This window comes from Neopsephotus bourkii, unplaced genomic scaffold, assembly GCF_033783945.1.
Source record: "Neopsephotus bourkii isolate Nb327-2 ecotype Australia unplaced genomic scaffold, CSIRO-AGI_Nbou_v1 NB_107, whole genome shotgun sequence".
Taxonomy (NCBI): domain Eukaryota; kingdom Metazoa; phylum Chordata; class Aves; order Psittaciformes; family Psittacidae; genus Neopsephotus; species Neopsephotus bourkii.
In genome coordinates, this window is record NW_026900624.1 from 4,920,842 (window position 1) to 4,939,473 (window position 18,632).

Consider the following 18,632-nt stretch of genomic DNA (forward strand, 5'->3'; position numbering starts at 1 on the left):
CTTCTTTGCTAGAGGGAAGGAAAATGTCAACATCAGTCTATTGCAGAGGTTTGTCACATTTATTTCTCTCCTCCCCGGAGCACTTAGGTGATTGGTTTTGGTCCGTATTCCAGCAGTTAATAGCCACTCGCAAAGCTCATGAGCCCAAGCTATGCTGGGATGGTATCGCAGCCTACACATGAAGGGTGACTCCTCTTCATTGGACAGGTATGTATGGTAAATTCTTTTGGTAGCTTCAACACATTTCCCAGTGGCAGCACATGTAAATTGATCCAAGCAAACTGGAACCCTTGAGCAAATCCCTTCTTGTGTTGCTATTGTTTTATGCGGTATTATGTCATGGGACTTGCACAGAAAATAAGAGCACTCTATTTCCATAGGAAAGCCTTCTAAAAAACAAAAAGCATAATCTGACGTCGTGTCCTATGTGAGATAAGGAAAGTCAAACTGCATGTTTATTAGGGAAAAAAACAACAAAAAAAACCCCAAAACTGAAACAAACCAAGAAGAAAGAAAGAACTCAAGGAGAGACGTTGTAGGAACAGTGAAGTAGTGCGTAAGTCCAGGCTTTCTCCCCTTTTCTGCCAGCACCACTTCAGCCTGCTAGTTTGTTTTGTTAAGGTGCTTCAGGTCCTGCATGATCTTCAAGCTAAGCGGCGACCCCGAGTACTGCTTCTGTGTTGCTGCTTCGCCTCCCAAACAGTGCCAGCCATCCGGGCAGATGTTTCTCCCACGGACCCACAGAGGCGGTGCACCAGTTCCCTTCAGCACTCATCTTCTTGGTATATTTGTTCATCCAGTTCCTGGGATTCAAGGTGCTCAAGGCGGTCTGTTCGACCACTCATAATCTCATCTGGGGTCTTCATGAACCTGCAAAACAGAGAAATAGTTGATGAACATCTACATCTCTATAGCTCCCAAAATAATCACAGAATCACAGAATCACAGAATGGTTTCTGTTGGAAAGAACATTAAAGCTCCTCCAGCTCCAACCCCTTGCCATGGGCAGGAACACCTCACACTAGACCAGGTTGCTCAAAGCCGCGTCCAGCTTGGCCTTGAACACTGCCAGGGATGGGGCAGTCACAGCTTCTCTGAGCAACCTGGCCCAGTGCCTCACCACCCTCACAGGGAAGGATTTCTTCCTTATATCTAACCTAATTCTCCCCTGTTTAAGTTAGAACTCATTGCCCCTTGTCCTACCAATACAGTCTCTGATGAACAGTCCTGAGTATTTCCCAGCTTCTCCCCAGCCCACTGGTGTCTTCCCTCCTCTGCACCTTGAAAGGAAACCAAAAAATTCACATGCATTTACCCCTGCTCCTTGAAAATTTGAACCAAACCCCACAATCCTTTAAAAAAAAAAAAGGTATTTCCTTTTTCTCCCTTGTATTGTCTGCTGTTCTCATGCAAGATGCTAGCATGCCACAGCTACGCTCATTTACAGTGTCTGGAGACAGACCATTCAAGACCTTTATGTCCAGCGTATTTCACAGCTTGCAAGGTGTGGAGAAGCAGAGGGCTACTGGTTTGTGCTATCTTCCGTGTAGGTGACTGAAGAGAATATGAAACACCAAAGGAATAGTGGTGGAAAAAGCCAAGGACCAAGTCAGAACAAGTTCTGGGAAATGGAAAAAGCCATGAAAGAAAAACCTTTTGGGCTAGGGAACTGTGAGCAAAGATAGTCTCTTCCTGTGTGATTGTAGCAAGCCTAATTGTAATGAAGCAGCATCCTCTGTAAATGAATGTCATGGCTCCTAGCACTAATGTCTTGATGCAGTGAGCCTGCATGGGGCTAGAAACAGAAACTGCCTCTGGGGAGGCATGGCAGCAGTAGGAAATGGGAAAGGACATCCACCAGCCTGCAGATCAAGTCTGCAGTCCTGATCTTTGCCAGGATGCTTTGTGTACTACTGCACAGAGATAGCACAGAAAAGCTCTGCTTTTTCTTTCTGAATTTAATAGCACAGGAAGAGAGTGTGGCAGAGGAAGGATGAAATCCTAGTTTAAACACAAATCACTTTCCTAACTCATAAGTACTTCTGGAGAAATTAGGATGAAAGATGTTTATGCTGGACGTGTTACAAAATTTCACAGTCTTCCATTAACGATGCACTGGCTAACATCCAGCAGTACAAAATGTGTTAATCAGAGGAGCTCATTTTATAACAGGTTGATGATATGCTCAGTATCCTTGCCCCAGTGAAAACAAAACCAACTGACAGGAGCTTTGTTACTATTACTGACCCAGAAAAATCACTGCTGAAGCTTGTGGGCAAGACTTGCCTCCTCTTCTGCCTCTGAGTTTATAAAGCTGAGGGCTCTCCGACTGAAGAATCTGAAGTCTCCCAGCAAATGCATAGCACAGCCTGCAACTAACCTTTTGCCACCCCTTCTACTTTTGGAAACCATGTGCACATATGCATTTAGGGGGAAAAAAAAAAAAGGGCTGTGACTCACTGCTGTGTCACTCCCATTTGTATGCTGGAAGAACGCTGCTGATATAAATGGTGTTAGCGTGGTCAAAAGCAAGCATACACAAGTGGTGAATCAGTCCCTGGCTACACAGTGAAAATGCACCAAAGCCTACGGGCTAGACTGTGCCCGGATTTAAACCCTGGACTTGTCTTGTTGATCCTGCAGGAGGAGGAAATCGAAACAGAGTGATTCCACTGCCCTCCCTACCTTCTGTTTGCTCTGCTTCCTAAACCATGTGGGAAATGGGCTGATGTGAATTGTACCACAGTGCTTCACGTATTCTTTCTGGTCCGTGTTTTAAGTCATGTCAAGGAACTCAAAGTATTTGTAATAGCATTTGATTAAAATTTGAAAAATCAACCCAAACGACAAGCTAATGCAGAAACAGTACCTGTGACCCCTTCTGTTGCAGAAGACACTCAGGCAACCTATCAGAAATCCTTCTCTGACTCCATTTTACTTACAGCTCTGTACAGATATCTGCATAAGAGAACTGTCTTCATGTTACTTATAGACATATTTCCTATTATTTCTATGCTTGTGAGAAATAGCCAAGGAAGGCATATTAATGGCTTGATTTTTTGCAGCTGTTCTTCTTTTTCTCTTCAGATATAAATAGGTCTAAGCAAACAACATCAAAACGTTTTTATTGGGAATTGTGCAAAAAATGCTTTGTTTTTCCGAAGGAAATGAGGTTTATATGCTCATGTTTTATGCTCCCTGGTGACCTTTGAATTTGTTGGTCAATTTTGAGCAAGCCTGACAGGGGAACTGAGGTCTCCAAGGGTATTAAGTTTCTACAGTGTTCAGAAAATAGGCAGCCTGTTTGAGAAGACTCCTGTTTTGTTTGTGCCCTCACCAGAGGAGAGGCTCCAAGATAAGCACATTCGCTGTTCAGCACCACAGAATTCCCCCAGGGCAGCAGAATCTTCACACAAGACCATAGCGATACAGGTTCCCTTGGTACTGCTGCTGATGGAGCAGCCTTGTTTTAACTTTCCACAAAAATATCATGCAGTCGATTTTGCCTGTGATTCGTTCTTCCCTTCACTCTCCTTCCCCCATCTAAGTCTCCTTCTAGGAGCTGACGTAAACAAGACATTCCACAGAAACCTTTTCAGCTGTAGATAGTTTGAGTGCTCATGCAGTCCTGTTAGCTATTTAAGAAAACAGACTGTCTTCCTATCAATACCATTTCCAAGCACATTACTAGCTTCAGACCACTGACATCAAAGCAGTGATTTTGATGGCATCTAAGTCTTTGGTCTGAGTTCAGTGCTCCTTGGGTCAGACATACACATCAGGACTCGTTGGTCTTGTCTGAAGAGAACTGGGGTTCTCTCAGTCTCTGCCAGCCACACTCAAGTTTGTACAAGTAACTTCCTGCTTTAATGCTGTTTCAGACACTGCATCCTAAATTCTTGGTTGTTTCATCCCATCCAATGTGTTAGGTTTTATGAACAGCTCCTACAGGTCCCTCTCTTCCTTGTAGGCAGCACTGCTGAAGACATGGTCATCAGCACTTCTCCTCTGTGATGCCAATGCACTTGAGGAAATGCCTGATCGCTGCTTAGCTTTCACCACCAGCTGTGTTTGAGAAGTTTGTTTGGAGTGGCTTTTCCAGCAGTTTGGCTGAGATCATGAATCATTTAGCTAAGGTCTTAAACAATGGCGCAGCCTGCCTGAAGCAAGCGAAAAGACTTCTATTGACTCCACTGATCATTGAAAGAGGCTCATATTTCTGTAAATTGGTGCAGTTGCCTTAAGAGCTGGGAAGTACTGGTTTAGACAGCTTTTACAAATGTATGCCCATTGTCACCTGTGTTATAGCTGTGGCGATGAAGTATCCCACACACAGTTCCATTCTCCATCTTCAAAAACAAATCGCCTGTAGAAAGACATGGCAAAGAAAAGAAAAAATTACCTGAACAAAAGCCTTTGTCCTGGCTCCTTCCGGATAATATTTAGTTTGTAGTAGTGGCGTAGGGCTCTGGACATTTTCTCGTAAGTCATATTTGTTCTGTTCTGGTTTTTTCAAGAGAAAAAGGAAAAATGTGGTGAGATGATTCACTGAAATCTTCCTAAGCCCCAAAAGGAGCTGCAGAACTATCACAGCTAGCTAAAGGAACCAAGTCAGTTCAAGAAATTACATGTTCCACTCCTTTGCAGGCCCATCCTGCCCCTCCAGCCCTCATCACCAGATTTTTATGGGTCTCTTTTCATTGAGGGCAATTTAAGCAAGGAAGTCTAACAAAAATTCCAAGTGATTTTTTTCTAGTTTCTTGGATCACAGATAACAAAAGGCTTCATCAACCACAAGAGGAGCCATTAGATGGAGGGAGATGCTGATGCCAAGTGGGACGTGACAGGCTTGTTCTTAATGAAAACCACCTTTTGTAAAAGCATAAGAACAGTGGCTAATAGACTGAATCTGTCAGCAATCCCTGCCAAGAGCTCTGTTCCTCTGGGATTCCCCTCCATTAACTAGTTAATGCTTACAGAGCACTGTGGAGATTGAGAGACTACTTCTCATGTTATACGGGTGTAAATTAAGAAGCCCATTAGGTTGTACATCTGCTTCTATACAGAGGCTCCCCTTCATTTTGGGAGCTGCTGACCTGAACATCACAGTCAGAGCACTGAGCGTCACAAGGCACTGGCAGCGTGGGCAGTCCCCATAGAACTGACTTGGGATAGCATGATCAGTTCCTTAGGCTATGTCTACAAGAAGAGCATTTTTCTGGGACAACTAGCACTGGTTACTATGCTGGCAAAAAAACCTCCATCAGAGAGACAACTATACCAGCAAAACCACGATTGCATGAGTGTTAAGCAGCCACTTTGCCATGGGCAAAACACGCCAAACTAGTAGAAGCATGCTTTTGCTCTGTGAGCCTCCATGTTAGGAGTTTGGCTTGGCACAGTCCAAGATCAGGCAGAAGACAGTCCAAGATCAGGCAGAAGACTGTAGTGTTGAACTGGATTTATTAAATGAGACTGATCTGCCATGCCTAAAATGTCACCTAAGAGCAGACCTCCTCTGCTTGCCTTGGCCACATCAACTCTGCTAAGGGAGGCCACATAAAAACCTCCTGTGGCAATTACTTACTAAAAATGACAGTGTTTGTCCTGCACAATCTAGGTTCTGCTCATTGGGAAGCCCCCTGAAATACCATGTGTGCTTTTTCCATTTCTTATATACTAAAAGGCCACTGTGTTTCCCAAGTGGCTCATGCAGCTTCAGTTTTAGACATACAACATGAGACATAGAATCATAGAATCATAGAATAGTTAGGGTTGGAAAGGACCTTAAGATCATCAAGTTTGAACCCTCCTGCCATGGGCAGGGACACCTCGCTCTAAACCATATTACCCAAGGCCTTGTCCAACCTAGCCTTGAACACTGTCAGGGATGGAGCATTCACAACCTCCCTGGGCAGCCCATTCCAGTGCCTCACCACCCTCACAGTAAAGAACTTCCTCCTTATATCCAATCTAAACTTCCCCTGTTTAAGTTTGAACCCATTACCCCTTGTCCTATCACTACAGTCCCTAATGAAGCGTCCATCCCCAGCATCCCTATAGGACATGTTGGCAAGGCCCGATTATTAGCATTGAGGTTGGGTAAAATCTGAACTCTCCGTTCCCAGTATTGCAGCTCAAGACCTCTAAAACAGATGTTCTTGTAAGCACTGAGTCACAGGAAAAAATCTTGACCATATCAAGATTTCAGGTTATGTATACTCATATATACGTATGTAATCCATACATACTCAGTCCCAAACTGCAAAAATCAGTAACTGTTTTCCAGAGAACAGAGCAGAATTACACTCTTAAAAGAAAATACGTAATACTGCAGCATTTAGTGTCTGTCACAGGACAGTGTGTGAAATCTGGATGTTGGTGTAGACAGGAACACAGAGAGAAAGCTCCTACTGAGACATAACATACAGATTACATCTAATCAGAACACCCTTAGCGTCAGATTTTGGGAAGAAATGAGATGCCTCAAGAGAGAAGAACCGTTAATTCTTGCACTCCTTGTAATTTTATAATTAAATGCATTTATAGGTAAATGCCTTTAAACCAAACCACCAGGTTCTGTATATGAAAGGTAGGTTTTAGTGCTCGAGGCTGGATGCTTTACATTTCTAATGTGCATAGAATGAAAGATTATAACTTTACAGCAGTAGTTTATATGCACACCCTTTCTTCCTATTCCCCTTGCTTATAAGTGAATCCTACGATGTTACAAGAAGCGAAGTGCTGCAGGAGGAAACTGCATTGCTTCCTTACCTTGTGGTTTCCCCACAGCCGGGCCAGCCCGTTGGGATCCACTATCCGAAATATTTTGGATTCCTTATCTTCCCATCGGATGAAATTTTCGTACCGGCTGTCAGAAAGCAGCTGATAAACATAATCCCAAAGCAACCTACAGTCTGTGAAGAGAGGAACAAGAAAATAGTGAATTTTTTTTCCTTGGGACTAATTCTGGAAACTTTTGGGTGGATGTTCAGTGAAAGGACAGTTGGGATCAGGGCTGAAACAGCTGCTGCAGTCTGAAATGGCTTGGTTGGTATAGACTAATGTTTGCAAAAGGCAGTGGAATATACAGCCTCTTCTCATGCATCCCAATCCTTCTGGCACTAACTGAGCATCTTTATCACATTAAAAGCTGCATAAGATGACCTGCTGATGTTAGTTCTGTGTTCATTGTTGTACTGATGCACATAAAACTACCACTATTGGCCCTGATGATGTTGCTGGCTCTTTCACTGAGGAAATCAAGAATCCTGCAACCTGCTCTTCCTTGCTTGAGGCTGTCCCTTTCTGTCCTAATACGTCTAAAACATGGGCAGTGTTACAGCTTTCCTTTGTATACTCCATGCGATATAAAATCTACCATTTTTTAATTTGCTTTTTGTTCCATTTTTTAAGGTTTCTGAAAAAAAATCCCAAGTATTGTAATTACTTGAGTGCTATTGAGAGGTTATATACTTTGTATTTGGATAATTGAATTCAAATTTCCTCTTGGCAAACACTCCTTAGGTCACTAATTAAAGGTCTAACAGATACTTAGGCTTTAGTTTAGTTTTTCACTTTCATGGCAGTCTCTTGAGATCGAAGAAGCCAAGAGCTGAGCTGCTCCTACTTCCTGCTTGCAGTGTATGTGTGCAAAGCACAGCATAATAACTGGCAACTATGAAATATGTGAAGTGAATTGCACAGAGCTGAGGGTTCTGCTGCTGTCAGAAACAACAGGGGTTTTATAGCTCAACTGTCCAGATCCCTAAGATGGACTTACAGTTGCATTTTACTTTGAAAGCAAAACCAGTCTCTGAGAGATGACTTGTTAAGAGTAGTTAAAAGGCAGGCAACCAAAGACATCTAGCTTCTAGGTGCTAAAGCTGGATTCTTGTCAGCCCGTCTTTCCTTCTCAAGTCTGTCTGTCTGGGATAGGAATGTGTTACAATGGGGATAATGACATGTTCCATATGAGAATATAAAATGCTTTTTGGAAAGGGATATGAGTAACACATTTAATGAGCATACCTGAAATGCTTAGAGATATTAACATTATGGATTTTTTTTTCCATTTTCAAACTGTACAGAGTATCTCTGAAACCTGTACTGTCTCTAAAACTCAGCTTACTTTGCCAGTGCCCTTACTTACTATAGACTCTCCCTACCAGTCCTACAGAGAACAATGCAGTGAAGCCTTCCTTTCCCTCTTCCCCCACCCGAAGTCACGTATGTGGGCCAGTCACCTACCCCATGGCTGCAGATACCAAGTAGGTAGCTGGCTGCAATGCCGAACACTGCTGCAGCTAACCCCTTGTGCAGTGTGGTACAAGTGACTTTCCCTGGACCATGCAGGAGACCTGTAGAAGAGCATGAAAGTCTCCATTTCTGTCCTCTTTCCCCTCACAAATTCACAAAACCCAGTTCTTCCATCACCTTTCCATCAATAATCTTTCACAAACACATACACTTAGTCTCTTAGACATGCATGTACTAGAAAAAAACCCTTTCTTTTCTAAACTTAATTTATACGGAACAAGTGAAGGGAGATTATATTGCTCTACTGCTTTGTGCCTTTTAATAATGTGGGGAAGTGCTCAGATAATAGGGTAGTAAGGGGCCATGTAAGTGGTTCCTTGACACATGTACAATTCATTCCACAACTCACAATGAAAGGCTGTACATACAATGATTTTTTAATCATAGAATCATAGAATAGTTAGGGTTGGAAAGGACCTTAAGATCATCAATCTCCAACCCCCCTGCCATGGGCAGGGACACCTCGCTCTAAACCATATTACCCAAGGCCTCATCCAACCTGGCCTTGAACACTGTCAGGGATGGAGCATTCACAACCTCCTTGGGCAACCTATTCCAGTGCCTCACCACCGTAACAGGAAAGAATTTCCTCCTTATATCCAGTCTAAACTTCCCCTGTTTAAGTTTGAACCCATTACCGCTTGTCCTATCACTACAGTCCCTAATGAAGAGTCTATCCCCAGCATCCCTATAGCCCCCCTTCAGATACTGGAAGGCTGCTATGAGGTCTCCATGTAGCCTTCTCTTCTCCAGGCTGAACAGCTCCAACTTTCTCAGCCGATCTTCATATGGGAGGTGCTCCAGTCCCCTGATCATTCTCGTGGCGCTCCTCTGGACTTGTTCCAACAGTTCCATGTCCTTTTTATGTTGAGGACACCAGAACTGTACACAATACTCCAGGTGAGGTCTCACGAGAGCAGAATAAAGGGGCAGGAAAATGCAACAACCTTAATTCAAACCAAAACCAAAAAAAACCCAAACAACGAAAGAATTGTGTTTTGGGTGCTATCTATCTATCTATCTATCTATCTATCTATCTATCTGTCTATCCTTTTCCTTTTTCTTCAGTTTCATTCTCTGACTCCCAAGGGCATATTTTACCAGTTGATCAGAGTTAGTAATACTGCTGCATTCCAAAAACTACCTTTTTTTCCATCATCCCATGTAATCTGTGCTAACTAACAACAAAACCTCTACAGACTAGGTCAATGGTTCATGCCGTTCTCGACCAGCTTTTCCCAAAGATCTCCACGCTTTCTTTCTATGCAGTCCTTCATTAAAATCAACCATAAAGGTGATGCAATTCCCTAGGTCAGCAGTGAAACATCACCATGGCAATCACTGGGCAGTACTGGCCTAAACATTGGTGGTGGGTCTAAAGCTGGCCCCACCTCATCTGCAAGAGAGGTCTGTCTTGATGGGAGCAGGTTCAAATCAAAAACAGTCACCTAGCTGATATTTGTGAAGGAAAAATGAGAGGTCTTTTTGGCCAAGGTAGGAATTTATTAGAAATTTGAGGGAAGAGAGTAAGGATGTGTGGGTCTGTTGTTGAACCAGCTCATTTGGATTGTGATGAAAATTTGCTGAGGTGGTTGGTTGGTGTATGGCCCTATTGGGAGAGTGCTGCAGGAATCTGGCATCCAAGTATCAGTCATTTGGTTTTACTTCTGCCACTGCTGTTAGTCCTGGCAGGAGTGGCCCTCCCTGGGTTCAGCTGGGGGGATGAAGCTCCTGCAGAGGCAAGTCAATGTCAAGCTCTGGCACAGTCCTGAATGTGAAGCCCAGGGCAGACACTCTCCAATTATAGGGACTTATAGCTAATATTTACACAGAGATATGATTTACCCTAAACTTTACTTTCACCCCATTATTTGCTATGCTATGTTGTTTTTAATCAGTAGCCTACTACCATAACTATGCTCTAGAAAATTTCCAGTGCTATAAATACAACTCTTACTGATGGGGATGGCAGACCCCTAATATCCTCTCTACCACAGCCCCTGGAAAAGTTTCAAGGAGCTGATGGCTTCTTGACAGCTGACTGGAATTGCATGTACAATGTGCACTGCACTGTGCTAGGGTTGCATGTTCACCTCAGTGTGGACAGCAAGTAAATTCTAGTTGAACCTAATGGCTTTGGTTATGTTCCATTACCTATCATTACTTTATACACACACATACACTCACACACACTGTGCCCTTCTCCTTCACAAAAACAAGAAAGCACAAAAAATTCACCCCAAAATACCTGGGTGGCAAATTACTGGACTAACAACAGAGCTTCAGACTCTAAGAAGAGGTAGGATTCAAGTGCAGATTTGTTTTCTGTTGTTCACTTAACTTTTAGAATGGATTCAGGCTAAGCTTGAATATAAATATTCCTCAAAGGAGAAGAACTCCGATCTGCATCTTGAGATCTTCACAAGAAAAGTCCTAAGTGATCAAGGGCCCCATCCCATACTCTAAACTGACTGAGCTGCTCAGACTTGCAGAGGTATTTAGTAGGCTGGTGGTATTTGCAAAAATACCCAACCACCTTTGTTTGCTTCAACAAGAAAACTGAAAATTCTGGAAAATTCTGCTTGGCTCTACAAGCACTTACAAACCTGTCTTCAAAAGCTACAGCTGTCTAGCAGCAAATTTAGGTATACGACTGAGTTGCAATAATTTAAAGAGCTGGCATGCTTCAATGCAATAGTGGTAACATGTCTCAAGCCACTGCAAATAGGAAATAAAAAGCATCAACTTTAAACACCAGTGGAAAAGATTTAGGCTCACTGACTTTCTTCTCACCTCTGCTGTGAGCTATGGGCGTGCACAATGTCAGTCACCATGGACCAGCTGATGCTTGGCAGCACAATTTAGTTAAATATGTGAGCTCTGTTTGCAGAGTACCTAAATCAGTTGGACTTCTTTCAAGTTTTGCATGGGAGACTTTCAGGAATTTGAGTATAGGCATCAGGTGTTGGGTTTTGGTTTCTTTTGTTAACAACAAATGATTTACACCCTGGGTATATTTCTCCAGAGACTGCATGGTATACACCCATGAGGTTCTGGAGGGGCCTTGATGGCTGAAAGAGTGGCAGCAACCAAATAATCCATCGTTATTACGCTAGTAGAGACCATCTTTAATAGGACAATAGAGACTACAGGTCAAAGACTGCTGGTAACTCTTTGCAACTGTAATGAATGTGGAGTAGAGCCCATTTGGAGCAGACGGCAAGATAGTGAAGTTGGTGAAAACCCAAGAAGAGGAAATGTTAGAAAATGCTATTAAAAGGAGCTTCTCCACTGGGGAAAGAGGCAATTCTACAGAAGGTTGGTGAAGACAATACAGAAAGTTGCATCCTTCAGGAAGGTCAAAAGTGTTGCATACATTTTCAGGAATGATGGAGAAATGGAGCAAGGACTTGCATGTGGATGGTTGTTTTCTAGGTGCAAATCACTTTTCTGAGGAAAGTCTGGGTGGTGTGAATGACTCAATCACTTCCTTGGCTGTCAGGCGGCCTCCCAAGGAACACTCACATGGGGAAACACTCCACAGGGAGTGTGTTTGCTAGTGAGCAATGGCAAGGAAGAACATGGATATTGCTAAGGCCAAGCAAGTTTAAAAGTGTGAGATTCAATAGGGAAGCTGAGTCAGGGCTGGTACCTAAATTGTCTGGGCTTGCAGGAATGTCCTGCCTTTTGGCTAAAATAAGCTTACTTAGAAAGCAAGTCTGTCTCTTCAACACAAAGAAGCATCACTTCCCCCTAACACACACATGTACTTTTTTAAGGGAAAGTGAACTTAGATGATTGAACTTTGTACTATCTGAAAGTGAAGGGATTTAGCTGTGCAGAGAGCTGGGACTGAGAGGGTTTAAGGTGATGTGGTATCAAACAACCCAGCCAAACTGGGAGGGTAGGGAACAGCATCCTGAACAGTACTCAGGAATGGGGCAGGGGTCCTAAAAGCTGGCATTTCCATGTGCCACCATTTTAACAACTGTACTACTGGGCAAGACTAAACTACATCATTAGCTGGGAATTAGGGCAAACTGTACCTTCAAATGGAGAGGCATGCCTACAACCTTCTTCCTGCAATTAATGCTCCTAGGGAGATTGTTGTAGTTATGCACAAGGTAGTGATAAAGTGTAGAGTACTCGGCTGGCTTTCAAGATGTCCCCCATAAACACTGCCCTACATGTGCAAGAGGCAGCAGTTGCACACTCCTGCTAATAACAGCCATGTATTGTACAGTCTTGATGTTGTCAGACCTAAAGTAAAGCCTTGGGAGCTAACTCTTCACTCAGTCCCCTGGCTGCTGCCTGGCTGCTAGGGTTGACACTAGGCACAAGAAAAACAAGCAGCTGCACATCTCTGGAGAGGATGAGGGAGAGGAGACAGAGTGGCTGGGGTTTGAGCAGTAGGAAGAAATCTCTCCTCACTAACAGCAGCAAGCTTGCCTCCTCACTCTAGATTTAAGCTGTCCCTTCACAAGGCAGAAGCACCCAAGTCTCAGCCACTTCTCCTTTGCATGGTAAAACTCAGTTTCTCTTCTCTGGCTAAAAAGCTCTGTTTTCTGCCCGCACTTACAACACTGCTTCTATAATGTTACAAAAAAGGGGAAACTATAATGTTGTCATTAAAAGCCCCTTGTGATAGTCAAATAGACACTGTGTGAGCAGAAGAATGTATTTTAGACTCTTGATTTCATATATCTTTTACAGACAGTCTTCTGAATATACATCTAAAGAAGACTGGCATATAAACACTTCCTAATGGCTATATGATAGTAGTGTGTATCTCCCTTAGAACTGAAATACCATCTCAGAATGATCTATAAACAGTATAGATTTTAGGTTCCTGGTATTTTGACACTTGTCCAGCCATTACGAATGACTTCTCCAATGACATTTGCTTAAGATGGTTTTGATGCTGCAGTAGTGAGAGGTCTTACATGTGTGCTCCCTTACACTAAATAATGTTTACACATGCATAGGCATATGCATGTAAAAACCTCTTTTGTTCAGAGTATAACATCCCCATGCACACCAACATTTCCTGAAACACACACTGCATCTGAGACCCCTGTTGTTTAGGAGAGGCCCATGGGGCAGAATCAGAGCTGGCCCTGCTCATGTATCAGCTACCAAAATCCTCTCTTAACCACAGAAATGTTTCGCGAGACCCACCTGCATCTTGCACTGAAGATCATTATATGAAATAGGTTCGGTCTCATTGAGGACTGACTTGGGAACTAATACGGCTTCACAGAGGAAAAGATCATGCCGAAGTAATGTTGTCATACTCCCTCTGACACCAGCTGAGGCCTCACCCCTTGCTGAGTAGGTTAGCCTAAAATTTCTCTACCATGACATCATCCGACTTCAATGGTTCTATGATTTCTACCAGCTGAAGAGTTCTCCCAAACTCGAAACCATTTATTTTACAAGGTGATTTGTGTTTCAGCTGCATTTGTTCACAGTGAAGAACAACGGCTGTTTACAACAGAGACTAATGAACACTACTTCTCTAGAAGTTCTCTGGTACTCTGGATTTGTAAGCACACTGTAAGTGCGGCTAAGATAGCTAATATGGTGATGCTCATGGTATCAAAATGAACTGCTGAAATTGAGCTGGCCATAGCTGCTGCAAGAAGAAAGTCCTGATCTCCCTTTCATCTTATCTTCCTTTCCTCCTGCTCCTTACCTTGTGCTGGCTTTGCTGTTCAGATTTCTCCATGAGCCGATTTAAATCACTCAGCAGAAGAAAATAAACCCTGCAAAAAACACCAGCTGTCTTTCTGCTGTTTGAGAGCTGAATGTGCATGCAGAAAGTTCTAGTCAATGCTAAAGCCAGCAAAAAGAAGGTGGCAGACTCCACCAGCAGACCAGGTGAGGACTGGGGGAAAAAAGGGAGAAGAGACACAGAAGGTCCTGCTCAGCCTACTGCCTGTGATCATCCCTCTTGGCGGGAGAAGGTCAGTAAGTCTCTGAGAAGACACACTACTTACCTGGATTTGTTTACACTGTAGCCAGAACCAAGAAATCACAAAGGCTGCTGTACAGAAAACATAAAAGACTGGGAGAACTCCTAAGTCCTGACTTGGTTTAGGCTTGCTGTGGAGATGAGCTCTAACTGCATTTTAACCATAGCCTAGCCTTCTGGAAAGTCAGATGGACCTCTGGGCTTTCCAACTGATGCGTGAAGCTCAGCAGACTGGCTGATATTGTAATGTGTTCAGCAGTACAGTGGGGACTATTCAGTTAACTTGCTCCCATCACATCAATGGAGAGGGAGGAAAAATAAAACTGGTGCGAAGGAGAGGAAAGACATATGGCTGGACCTTATCAAATCAGCTCCTGTGTTCTTGCTGAAAACCTTTTCCATGGCAAAAAATGAATAGATTGGGAAACCAACAGACAGCACACTGAGAAAGAAAGATGTGCTACAGTAGGATTACTGCTGTGTTGAGACACAAATCCAACCTCAGTATCTATCTACTTCCATGACATATTTATTTTAGCAGACAAAACTACAGGAAAAAAGTAACCAATTCTCATTATTAAGGGGCTAAATGGCTCTGAGGACTGGGGGAGCATTGATGCTAAGATGGAACAGTCTTGCTCATCCCTATATGGTAATCCAAGTCCAGGTTACTGAGGAAAAAGTTTTCTTTCTGTGAATGTTGGCTGCAGTTGGAAGCAGGATGGTAAGCTGGTGCAGTAAAGCCAATGTTTCTTGTGGGGAAATCTCTTGACAGACAACTGTTTGCTCAGCTCTGTAAATTCAAGCTGGGGCTGAGGAAAGAGGTTGCCAGATCACACAATACAACAGTTGCATGTTGCTTCTGTCTTGTACCCAAGCGCCGAGTGGGGGATCAGGCAGAAGGACAGCAGAAACCCAAGACTGTTGTGCTGTGAACAGTTTGTGCTGAGAGGTTGGAAAAGTAACACAGCGAGATGAGGCCAAGCTCTGTCTTTTGCAATAAAAAAAGCTTGTACGGGGAAGAATCATCCAAAAGGTTCATATCCCTCATGTGCTTGTAGAGAAGAGCACTCAAATCACAAAGAATATGTAATGGACAGGTCAGGGACAGTCTGAGAGATGAAGACTTTGCAACCTGAAGTCTGTTGTATTAAAATGTCCTTTCCTTTCCCCCCATCATGTCCCATTTTCCTGTGCCATCCCTTCACCCCCACCAAACAGATAGGTATTTCCAGCATTAGTTTCAAGTGTTCTTTTGCTGCTCCACTACAGTGTTAGAAAGCACTCTTCCATTTATCTTGCTAAAACCTGCATCTTATCCTCCCGTGGCTTTTCCTCACCTTTATTGCCGATGAAGGGCAAAGACTAGGAAAAGGGAAAGTAATTCAACCTCTGCCTGTTCCCATGCACATCCTACAAACACCCCACAACCACTGTAACATTGTTACACCGGCCAAACACTTCAATGGTGGGAATTTAAGAATTAAAGATGAAGCTTTATCTTTTGAATTGTACTTTAGAGAAGTGCAAAAAAGCAGAACTGACTTAACTACAGCAAAGGCATTCCCAACAAGAGTAATAATTTCTGACCCCGCAATGTAAGAATCTCCAGTATCTTCTGACACAACACAGATGGAAAACTGTAGTTTTACCACTTTAAAGGTGTGCATTTGAATTAACATAAACAGATGCAAACTTTTGTATGCTACTTCTAACTGGTTAGTATTAAAGCCAAACTTAAATAGGCCTGTCTCTGAAGAGTGCAGTGTCAACACTGCAGTGTATTTTCCTGGTCTAACGAAGAGGGTTCAAAGTGATGCAAGTTTGCTTTGTAGAAGAAAATCTCATTACCTGCACAACTCTAGCCTGAAGAAAGTGTGCAATATACAGGGAAAATGAGTGACATGTTTTCATTAGAAGTCAAGCTTCTTGAAAAACTGTTTAACATCCCCCCAAGTGTTTAACGCCAAAGGAGACTGAGGTACTCTGAATCCACTTACCCATCTGTCTGGTCATGGCATATAGATGCTGCAGTAATGAGAAGGATGAAATCTAAATGACTGAGCTTTCCTGTGGTTAGTCCAGGCTTCTGAGCGGACCTGAACAAGCCCTGACTGCAGTTTCTGTTCCTGTAACTGTGCAACAAGAATGAAGGCACCTGTAAAGCAAGACACTTCACAGAAAATCTACAACCGCATATCCAAGCTATTGCTATTCAGCTAGTGCTTGAGTGTCATTAGTTAAATTGGCAGGGAAAGAGCACTTTCATGCTGAAATTAATTGTTAATGCCATGTTAAGATGATTCTCAAGGTTATAATGAAAACTTCTCCTATGAACTCTGAGTTTGACTCTCATCCATACTTTAGTCTCTTTATAGTAGTCGGGTTTCCACAAGGGACTTGAAACAGACATGGCATATAGTGCAAATGTAAAAGTACACATGACTGCAAGGGCAAGCAATTAAACAAGCCCGGTGACATTATCGTTGTCGTATCCAAATGGAAATGACAGGCCATGCTTATACTGAGATTCTCAGGTCCTTTCAAGGCTCCAATCTGTCTGTATGAGCTATGGGAAGGAGGGCAAGCTGCCTGGAAAGCAGGCGCTGAACCCCCACCAATTACGATTTAGTAAAGTTGTAATGCTAAGTGAACCACTGTTCTGGTTTCTGTAGCCTGTAGTTTGCCCGGCTGTAACTTGTAACTGTTCAGGTACTGAGATTGTCTGATCACATTTGACCCCAAAGTCTGTGCTTCAGAGAAGCCTACAGGTCACTACAATGTTGTCAAACCCTGCTGGGAAAGTGCCTTATGACAGTGGTGAAGAGGGCCTTAGCAGTCTCAGGAACATATACAGGTAGGCTCCTGTGGTACTAACAATGCTGTCTTAAAAAACCCTTAATGCCTCTAAAGAAGTATATGACAAAAGCTAAGTTGCTACAGCTTGGTTTGTCAGCACTGGTCCTCTGCAAAGGAGGATACAGCAATCATTTTTAGTTTAGGTAAGAATTCACTGCAGTGAAACCCATTATGCCACTTTGGAAGGTGGAAAAGTAATGAATGAAACAGTGATGCACACTATCGGATCGATAGTAAGCTCGAGGGCTGGTGCACACAGGGAACCTGACTGGCATTGGCTTTTTCAAATATCAAGTGCCACAGCAGGTCTGTGTGGACATTCCTGTCCACCTAAGAGACTGGTAGAAGATGGCTTCTACTTACAAAGCAGTCTTGTCATCCTGGAATAAGGTCACTTACCAACCACTAAATGACTATATGAGGGAATTAGATTCAAGCCTTTACCACTAAAACCTTTTAAATTGGATAATACTTTTTTTTTTTGCGAATTGGAACCTGCAAGTGTGAGGCATTAGCATAACACAGGGTGTTACTAGTCATTAGTATCTAGAACTAAATATAACCTATGATTCTGAGTGAGGGACTGGTCAGATGGCAGCTACTGATACAATGTATGGCATGACTTCATTTTCCGCGCAGTACAGCTCTCTCTTTCCAGCACCTCTCACCAGCAATACCTTTCACCTTTGCATGCTGTTCCTTTCTTTATATTTACCTTGTCTGTTTGGACAGTAAACTGTTTGTGGTGGGGAATGCAGCACAATAGAGCTGATAGATACTACTGTATTTTTAACACTAAAAATTAAGTAGAACAAGAAGCTGCATCCCCTAGAATAGAACAAAATTAGACTATTTCAGTTGGAAAGGATCTAAAATGATCATATAGTACATATAGTACAACTGCCTGACGGGTTCAGGGCTGATCACATTAAAGCATGTTATTAAGGGCACTGTTGCAATTCCTCTTAAATGGTGACAGGCATGGGGCATCAACTGTCTAGCTAGGAAGCCTGTTCAATGTCTGACAAACCCTCTCTGTAAAGACATGCTTCCTAACATCCAGTCTAAACTTACCCGGGCACAGCTTTGAACCATTCCTGCACAATGTGCCACTGGCTACCGGGGGAAGAGCTCAGCACCTCCCTCTTCACATTCCCTCCACAGGGAGTTATAGAGAGCCATTAGCCCTCAAGACATCTCCTTTTCTCCAAACTAGACAAACCCAAAATCCTTAGCTGCTCCTAGTAGGACATTCCTTCCAGCCTTTCACCAGCTTTGTTGCTCTCCTCTAGACAAGTTCAAGGACCTCCAGGGGCCCAGAACTGCACCCAGCACTCAAGGTGAGGCCACACTGTTGAATACAGCAGGATAATCACCTTTTTTGACCAGCTGGTGATGCTGTGTTTGATGTACCCCAGGGTGTGATTTGCCCTCTTGGCTGTCAGGGCACCCTGCTGATTCCTATTGAGCCTGTTGACCA

The 18,632-nt window shown here is 43.2% G+C and overlaps 1 protein-coding gene across 4 annotated transcripts in view; it reads right to left on the reverse strand.

Moving 5' to 3' along the window:
- Positions 1 to 428: 428 nt before the first annotated feature.
- ETV6 (ETS variant transcription factor 6) overlaps positions 429 to 18,632 on the reverse strand; it is a 134,570-nt gene continuing 116,366 nt past the window's right edge. For all 4 annotated transcript variants that reach the window (XM_061358746.1, XM_061358736.1, XM_061358727.1 and 1 more), the window contains 3 exons: positions 6,775 to 6,917; positions 4,403 to 4,503; positions 429 to 870 (listed from right to left, as the gene is read on the reverse strand). In XM_061358746.1, the coding sequence (XP_061214730.1) occupies positions 765 to 870; positions 4,403 to 4,503; positions 6,775 to 6,917 (350 nt within the window). In that variant the 3' untranslated portion in view covers positions 429 to 764. The remainder of the gene's footprint in view (positions 871 to 4,402; positions 4,504 to 6,774; positions 6,918 to 18,632) is intronic.